The 8,325-nt window shown below is 60.8% G+C and overlaps 1 protein-coding gene across 7 annotated transcripts in view; it reads right to left on the bottom strand.

Annotated features, from left to right (window-relative positions):
* The window catches only part of PTK2B (protein tyrosine kinase 2 beta), a 29,655-nt gene that overhangs the window by 5,545 nt on the left and 15,785 nt on the right, over nucleotides 1-8,325 (bottom strand). For 5 of the 7 annotated variants that reach the window (XM_026845425.1, XM_026845426.1, XM_026845427.1 and 2 more), the window contains 18 exons: nucleotides 8,161-8,223; nucleotides 7,623-7,677; nucleotides 7,075-7,215; nucleotides 6,456-6,530; nucleotides 6,246-6,347; nucleotides 5,693-5,810; nucleotides 5,450-5,489; nucleotides 5,310-5,356; nucleotides 4,969-5,022; nucleotides 4,557-4,654; nucleotides 4,380-4,464; nucleotides 3,721-3,821; nucleotides 2,692-2,807; nucleotides 2,372-2,472; nucleotides 2,159-2,248; nucleotides 1,411-1,615; nucleotides 833-941; nucleotides 637-703 (listed from right to left, as the gene is read on the bottom strand). In XM_026845425.1, coding sequence (XP_026701226.1) covers nucleotides 637-703; nucleotides 833-941; nucleotides 1,411-1,615; nucleotides 2,159-2,248; nucleotides 2,372-2,472; nucleotides 2,692-2,807; nucleotides 3,721-3,821; nucleotides 4,380-4,464; nucleotides 4,557-4,654; nucleotides 4,969-5,022; nucleotides 5,310-5,356; nucleotides 5,450-5,489; nucleotides 5,693-5,810; nucleotides 6,246-6,347; nucleotides 6,456-6,530; nucleotides 7,075-7,215; nucleotides 7,623-7,677; nucleotides 8,161-8,223 — 1,667 coding nt within the window. The remainder of the gene's footprint in view (nucleotides 1-636; nucleotides 704-832; nucleotides 942-1,410; nucleotides 1,616-2,158; nucleotides 2,249-2,371; nucleotides 2,473-2,691; nucleotides 2,808-3,720; nucleotides 3,822-4,379; nucleotides 4,465-4,556; nucleotides 4,655-4,968; nucleotides 5,023-5,309; nucleotides 5,357-5,449; nucleotides 5,490-5,692; nucleotides 5,811-6,245; nucleotides 6,348-6,455; nucleotides 6,531-7,074; nucleotides 7,216-7,622; nucleotides 7,678-8,160; nucleotides 8,224-8,325) is intronic. The other 2 variants (XM_026845429.1, XM_026845430.1) reach the window with 1 other exon arrangement.

Genomic DNA, 8,325 nt, shown 5'->3' with positions numbered 1-8,325 from the left:
GGGCGGGCAGCAGGGTGGCGCAGGCACAAAACAAGGCCGGGGGGGGGGTTAGTGCGGACAGATGGACAGAGCAGACAGCACAGGGCAAAGCATCTTTTGGCATCAGGAGCAGCCTCTGCCTGTCCATGCAACAGGATCGGGACCTTCCACCCTGCTCGTCTCTTCCTCACGCTGAGCATGGTTTGAGACCTCCTGTGCTGCTGCCTGGATCCCTGCCCAGCCCCGAAAGAGCACCCAAAATAGTTGGTCTTGAGGGTTTCAGCACTGGTCCTTTGCAGAGGGGGTGACCTGTGCTCCCGCAGGGCAGCCAAACTCAGCCCAGGTAATGCCAGAGAGCAGAAAACCTCCTCTCCTCCCAGCCGCGTGTGCAAACCGGCTGGTGCAGAATGTGCAAACTCCCCTTCTCTGGGGCAAAAACCTCTCTGCCAGCTCCGACGGGTGGACAAAACACGGGGCAGGTAGGGCAGGGCAGGGCTGAGCCCCTGGCAAGGTGGCAGGGGGGCATTTGGTGATGGTGTGGGGCACCCTGGAGCCCCAAAAACTATGAGCCCCCGAGGGCTCGAGCTCCAGGAGGGATTTTCTGTCGTTGACCCCCTTGCTCAGGTCCCTGTGGGATGCTTCGGCTGTGCAACCTTACCTGGAACTGCAGCTTGGGAGCCAGGAGGTTGCTCTGGGGTGGCGGCTTGTACCTGGGTCTGCTGGGCTGTGGGGAGCGGAGGAGGGAGGAACGCAGGGTGGGTGCGAGCCCGGGGAGGTTCCGCTTCTGCAGCACCCATCGGCGGGCCGAGGCAGGGGGATGAACCCGCCCGCACAGGCTCTGCCCTTTCCTCACCTTCGGAGGTGGCTCCTGGAAGGCTGGTGGCTCCATGATTTTGGGAGGCCGGTGGCGGTTGTTCCTCTCCTGCTCCTTGGCCAGGTCTTTCTCCATCAGGTAAATGTCGCTGCAGGAGGGTGACAGCCCCAGGGGGGAGCATTGGCACAGCCCCTCTGGCAGGGACGCGTCTCCCATGCCCAGGGATGCTTGGGCTGGATGGGCCACGGAAAACACGAGGGAGCAAGGAGGGATGGGAAGAGCAGAAGGAAAGGACCGAGAGGACACAACTTGGTCATGACCAGCCACACCAGCATCACCGTGGCTGAACCCAGTGAGAAGTGGGGTCAGGACTCCCCTACAAGCCCCCCTTCTCGGGGAGCAAAGCATTTTCATGTCAGCCCAGGCACCACCACCCCGGCTGGGTAGGTGGGCTCAAAAGGTCTCAAATGGTCCTTTGAGTTCAGTCTCGGCCAGAAAACTCCAGACCCAAAATCTTGCATGGGTTCATTTTTCTCCCTCATCCATTTTCCCACCCCCGCCCCCCATGAAACCACGGACCCCCCAGCCCATCATCAGCCCCCCATCTCCCTGTTCACCTCAAGCTGCAAACCAAGTCCTTGAACTTGGGCCTTTCGCTGGGGTCATAGTCCCAGCAGCGCGTCATGAGGGTGTAGAGGATGGGTGGGCAGAGGTCGGGCTTGGGCAGGCGGTCGCCCCTCTCCAGCACCCCGATCACGTCCTTGTTCTCCAGCCAGAAGAAGGGCTGCTTGCCGTGGCTCAGGATCTCCCACATGCACACGGCTGTGGGAGCAACACGAGTCAACTCAATAGACGCTAAAACTGCGTGACCAGCCCCTCGCTTGGGGTTCCGGTGCCAGCGCCACGCTTTGTTGTGTGACACCAGGTGACTTGGCTGCTTGGTCTTTCTGGTCCTTGGGTGAAAAATGCGGAGAAAAGTGCTGCCTGTTCTCCCAGGGAGCTGCAAGGAGCCCAGCTCCTGGTTGCTGCTGGCCATAGGGCTGTTAGGGATGGACAGGTGGACAGATGAGGGACTGAGGCCATGGGGATGGGCTGATAGGCAGGGGGATGGATATTTGCAGGGGGTAGAGTTTAACTCAGCCCCCCAACCATCCTGAATTCCCTGGAGGAGGGGGAAGCACCTAATGATGGTTGACTTGCAAGAAGCTCTGCCCCAGGAGCCCTTCCCGAGGGTCTCTTTCCCCAAGGGCAAGGCTGAGATAACCCCCGAGCTCCAGAGCAGGATTTGTCCCCTGGGCATGAAGATGATGCCACGGGAGGCAGATGAAGCCCAGGCCCCTGCTCCATCCCCGTCCCACCACACACCGAACATCCAGACGTCGCTGGCCGTCGTGAAGCGGCGGAAGTTGATGGACTCGGGTGACATCCACTTGATGGGGAGACGGGTGACAGACGCTGGAGGGAGAGACAAGATGCGGGGGGGGAAGGAGCATCCCCAGCGCAGGCAGAAAAGGGCAGCGAGGCCTCACCACGGGCAATGCCCTCACGGGGTTGGAGCGAGCCCCAACTCCATCTTACCTTTATAATACTCCTCGTCCTCGATGTACCTGGAGAGCCCGAAGTCGCCCAGCTTCACGCACTCTGGGGAGGCCACCAGGATGTTCCTCACAGCAATATCCCTGCAAGGAGAGAGACCCTTAGCTGGGGAGAAGGGATGGAGAAGAAAGGATCGAGCAAGGATGGAGAAGGCGAGCTCACACCCAGCCAACCAGCTCACGCAGCTGTAAAAGGGTCTGCAGCCAAGGATGCTGCCAGCCTCTGCTCCTGCCTGTCCCCACCACAGTCCCTGCCTTCCCCTGCCTCTCCCAGCATCCTGCCCAGCTCCTTTTCCCTCCTACCTGTGCACACAGTTGATGGCCTCCAGGTAGGCCAGGGCTTTGCTGATCTGCAGCGCGTAGAGGATGAGCGTGGGCACGGCGAGGCAGTGCTTGTTCTGCTCCAGGTATTGCCCCAGCTGCAATGGGACAAGCGAGGGACTTAATGTCTCATCAGGGAGCCTCAAGGACAAACTGTGGCCTTTGTGGTTGGCCTAAGGAATGAATTATCTGCCCAGGGGAGCGCAGAGTGTATCGAAGGGTGCACGGCTCCGCTCCCTTTTGCCAAATTCCCTAGATAAGCCTCAAAGTGGGGAGACGTAGACTGAGTAAAACCACTTGTTTGGGTTAAGGCCTACACTTTAATTTGTGACTGTAGCCTTGGAGAAGAGCTCAGAGATGGATCAGAGAGAAAAATCACCCAGCACCAGACGGAGCCAATGGCTGGATAACTGCCCGGGAAACAAAAACTGAGGAGAGAGTAAAGGTGGGGGGGAGATCGTGACACCAACACAACTGACCAAAGGGTTAACGCACCCCATTGCCCCCAGACACACACAGAACCCACACTCCACCTTCTCCCCATCTCTCATGCAAATGAGTCCATGGAATACCTGCCTCTCCTCGTCTAGTATGCAAATCACCCAATAAGATGAATTTTAAAAGGCGACAGAAAACGTTGCTGGGTGTGCACCCCCCACCCAAGATTACGAGACCTGAGACAACGCTGGCACCTGGGGTGGGGATCCCGATTCTTTGACTCTTTCCCCTCCTTCCTTTCCTTTTCTTTCCTTTTTTTCCCTTTTCTTTCTTACAGATTTGTCAATAAGAAACCACATCACTTACTGTCCTTTTCCAAGTTTTAGCTGTTTCTACGCAAGTAAAACATTTTAACCATTTAATTGTTTCACCTTAATTTATCCCGAGGGGACCACGATACCTTTACAACTCCCTGGGCTCCCGGTTCGGGCCATGACAGGCTCAGGGACTGAGCGGGGCAGGGAGGGTGGCAGGGGGACCCCGGCCGAGCTCCAGCGGTGGGACCCTGCTCACCTCTCCATAGGGATAGAGCTCCATGATGATCCAGGTGGGCTCCTCCTCTGCGATGCCGATGAGCTTCACGATATGGGGGTGGTCCAGCTTCTTCATCAGCACTGCAGGGACACCACGACACACACCCTGTGATGGAGAGGCCCCCACTCCAGGACCCCCAACCCCTGTTCTGGGGTGTAGGGGCAAGTCTCTGCCATGCAGCCACAGACAGAGCAGGAGGGACTGCCAGGGACAGCCTTGGGATGTCCCCAACGGGCTTGGGGCTCCTGGTTTCCAGTTCCCCAAGGATTTGTTATATCCAGGTGGTGCCCATCTGCTCTCCCACAAGGATTCAGCAGTTTTTCTTCCTTCCCTCACCAGTAGCCATCCCTCCCACGAAACAGGTATTTTGGAGAACAGCCATGTCACAGGTGAGGGCACGGGCCACCTCCCTCCTCCTGCTCTGTCCTGCATCTCTGTGGCCATTTGTCCCCAAGCAGGGACCGGAAGATGCCAGGAGAGGGTTCTGCCATCCTGTCTGTAGAACCCCACGGCTGCAATGCTGCAAACACCACCAGAACCCCCCAGATTTGCCCTCTGCCCCCCTGTGTGAACTGCAGGGGAGGGTGCTGAGCAGGCTCAATCCCCCACAAAGGGCAGCAGGACCCCCCCCGGCGTACCCGCTTCGCTCAGGAACTTGTCCTTGTTCTCGGGGCTGCAGTCCTTCTTGCAGGTCTTCACGGCCACGTTGACCCGCTCCCCTTTCTGCAAGGAGAAGAAGGGGTGGGAGCTGCTTTACCTCACTCCCCCTGGCCACAGAGGGGGCAGGCAGGGCAGGGGGAGGGCAGGAAACTCACCGGGGTGGTGTAGATCCCCTCGTAGACCTCTCCGAAGAAACCTTCCCCGAGGATCCTGCCCAACACAATGTCCTCCCGGGAGATCCCGTAGTGCTGGACTTGACGGACAGGGGAGCAGGGCAGAGGTGGCAGCACCAGCAGGCAGGAAGCTGCCTGTACCCCTGCCCATTCCGCGGGCAGAGCCCCCACACCTCCCTGGGTACCAAACCCTCTCCATCAACCCCTCAGCAAGGACCCACAGGTCCTGCCCCATGGCATATGGGGTGATCCCAGCTCCTTCGGCCCTCCCTGGGGGTAAGGTGGGGAGTGCAGGCAAAACCCTAACGTTGGGGGGATGGGGTGGGAAATTGGAGTGGGCAGGAGTCAGGGCGTTGGGAGATGGGCAAGAGGGCACCCAGGGGGTGGCACTTACCTCCAGACCTCGGTCTTGAAGACTCATCAGGTATTTCAGCATAAATATCGGACTCTAGGTCAAGAAGGAGGTTGCAGGCAGGGATTCAGGCAGATCACCGGGCAGGGGGGTTTCTTGCCACATCCCCACAGAGTTCAGCCACCCCAGAGGACCACGGCCATCGGGAGCATGCGGGATGCCAGCCTGGCCCTCCCCCAGGATGCTCAACCGCATCTTGACCCCCAGGGAAAGGGCTGGGGGTGTCCAGCTCCACCAGCCCCCCAAATGCCCATGCACCAGTATCTCAAAGCCCTGTCTGCACCCCTGGGGCTGGTGGGAAGGGAGAAGAGCTGACAACTCACCCATGCTCACACTGTCCGATGGCGTGGACTGCCTCTCCTCCAGGTGCCTGTGAGGTGGGAGAAGGTCGAGGTCAGGGAGCGGTGTGAGGGGGGGGCAGGATGTGGGTCCCAGCCCCACCCCGGGACCCGGCATTACTCACGGGGCTGGGATTTGTGGCAGGCTGATCCTCTTCTCCCGCTCTGCGGAGAGGACAGCAGACAGTCATTTCCTGGTGCCCCCCTCCGGCACCATCAGAGCCCCCCCAGACACCTCGGCCACATGTGCGGTGAGTTTGGTGGGTCTCAGATGGGGGAGGTCACTCCAAAGCCACAGGTGATGCTGTGGCCATGGAGAGAGTGAAGAAGGGCTCGGGGCGGGACATGGGGCCTCCCAGGGCACTCACCTCTCCTGGGGAAGACAATGAGGGAGGTTTCTAGGTCCCCTTGCAGCCGGCAGTAGCCATCGATGAGGTCGGCCATGTTCTCTGCCTCGGTCAGAGAAGCCGTCTTGATAGCCAGGGACTGGGGGAGACAGACAGGACCAGGGCAACAGGTGAGCCCAGGGCTGGGGCAGGGCGATGCTGGGGTGCAGGGGCCCCCCCTTTCCTCCACTTTGGGGTAGCTCAGTGCCCACCTCCCTGCTCTGCCGTGGATCCCAGTTTCTCCAGCATCGTTCCTCCCAGCACCCCAGGACAACCCCAGTCATTACACCCAGCACCAAACCGCCCCTTGCCAGGGCTGGACCCCTGGGGTGAGGGCACCCACGGGGCAGCCTGGACATGCCCCGTTTTGGGGGACAATCTCCTCTCGGCCATGGCTGGAGGTCCCTCGGTGGAAACGGAGCCACCCACTAAGTCCTGCCTAACCCATAGGGATGCGATGCCACAGCACTGGGGGATCCCCCCTCTCACCCACACCCCCCAAACACCCGGGGCACCCCCCGCAATGCCTCCTCACCTGAGGGGTGCCGCTGAGCCCCAGCTGCAGCACAGCCCGGCCCTCCTCCACGCTGGAGCACTTGATGGACTTGATGTGCTTGAATTCGGCCAAACACGTGGGCTGGGGAGAGAGACAGAGCCCCGGCGACGGCTTTAATCCCCGATTCAAGAGCCATCACTCCCCCTCTCCCCACCCAGCACCCAAGACCCCCCCAACACCCCTCCATACCTTGGCCTCCTTGCTGGTCATCTGCCGGATGCCCTTGGGTCCGATGACCAGGTCCACTGTGATGTTCCACCCTTGCTGGGGGAGCAGCAGAAGGAGGATGCAATTTTTTTGGAGTGTGCTTGTGTGTGTGTGTGTGTGTGTGTGTGTGTGTGTGTGTGTGTGTGTAAACCCTCAGAGCCAGGTCCCCCCTCCTCAACCTGTTGCAGTGTGTGACACCCCCTGGGAAAAATCACCTTCCCCGGAGGGACTTGGAGAGGGGATGGTTTGAAGGGGGGGATTGTTTGGAGGGGGCATGGGGTATGGTGCAAGGCAAAGGAGCCCAGTGTGGGTGTTTTTTCCTCCTTCTGGCTCCAAAGGGGTTTCCAGTCCTCCCAGTTTGCTGCCTTCTCACCCCAAAGAGGTTCAGCAACCTTCAGGCACTGGCTCACACCTACCGGGCTTGGACCCCCTGGGTGTGGAAGGTCCCCAGAGCCCCCCACCACACCCCAAACCCTTCTCAGGTCACAGCATCCTCCAAAAAGGGGCCCCTAGAGCCTCCCCTTGCCTCAGGGAAGGGGAGCGATGCCGGGGGGGGGGCTGCACAGGGCAGGGGGTTTTGGGTGTCCCCCGGCGGACTCACGATGAGCTCGCAGCGGTAGCTCTCCTGGTCGATGTTGGCGAAGGTGGAGAGGGTGTGGAGGAACTTGAGGATGCACTCCTCCTCCCGCAGCAGCGCGTACTGCTGGAAGGTCTGCTGGATCATCTTCCGAAACTGCTTGGGCTGCGGGCACAGCGGGTGTTAGCGGGGCCGGGCGCCCACAGCGGGGATGTGGGGTGCAGAGGGGTGCGAGCTGCACCCGGGCACACGCACACACACCACACACGTACACACTCACCTGTACGTGCAAACGTGCCCCCGCAAACGTGCCCCCACACCCTCGCGTGCCCTCCAGATGCGCGTGCACACACGTGTGCAAACCCCCACGTGCGGGCTGGCGCGTGGCCCTGGCCCCACCCGTGGGTGTCCGCAGACACGCCATCACATGGGTGGACGCCACCACAGCTGTATGCGAGCGCGGGTGGATGGACACACACGCGTGCGCAAATCTACGCGCGTGCTTCAACGCGAGCTCATGAGCACCCCCAGTCCCGCCGGTCTGCACCCACCCTCACACGCGTGTTCCTCACCTTCAGATTCTCCTGCATCTGGCTGGGGAAGAAGAGGTCCAGGCCCACCTCCTTCCTGGAGAGCAGAGACCCCCGCGCCCATTAATAGCCCCACAGGGACCCCCCCCTGTTCCCAGGGACCTCCCCGGGGAGCTGCAGATCGCCGGGGGTGGGATACACCAAGGAAAACGCGTGCTGAGGGGCAAGGGAGGCTCCTCTGGGAGGAGACAGCCACCCAGCGCAGGGTGAAAGGGACCCATCTCCCCCCCCACAGCCTCCCTGTCAGCAGGGCTGATGGCTGCAGGAGGATGAGGAGCTGTGGGAGGATGAGGAGGAGGATGAGGAGCTGTGGGAGGATGAGGAGGAGGATGAGGCACCATGGGAGGATGAGGAGCTGAGGGAGAACCAGGAGGAGGATGAAGAACTGTGGGAGGACAAGGAGCTGAGGGAGGATGAGGAAGGCCATCTGCAGCCCCCCAGCCCCTCGGGACCAGCCGGACGAGGTGGGGATTTGGGGGAAGGGGGTTTCTGCCTGGCAGGACAGGCTGCGCCTACTCACTCCAGGAACTCGAAGTTGGATTTCTTATCGAGCGCGTTGTGAGGCATGTCCTTGTAAAACCTCCTGCCGGGAGGGACGGCGGGACATCAGCCACCCGCTCTGCGCTCCCAGCCCCCCGCCTCGGCAAAGAGCGAGCTGGAAACCCCCTCCTCACCCACAAATCCC

This window comes from Athene cunicularia (assembly GCF_003259725.1).
Source record: "Athene cunicularia isolate RWA chromosome 3 unlocalized genomic scaffold, athCun1 chr3_part1, whole genome shotgun sequence".
NCBI lineage: Eukaryota > Metazoa > Chordata > Aves > Strigiformes > Strigidae > Athene > Athene cunicularia.
This window is presented reverse-complemented; position numbering and strand designations above follow the sequence as displayed.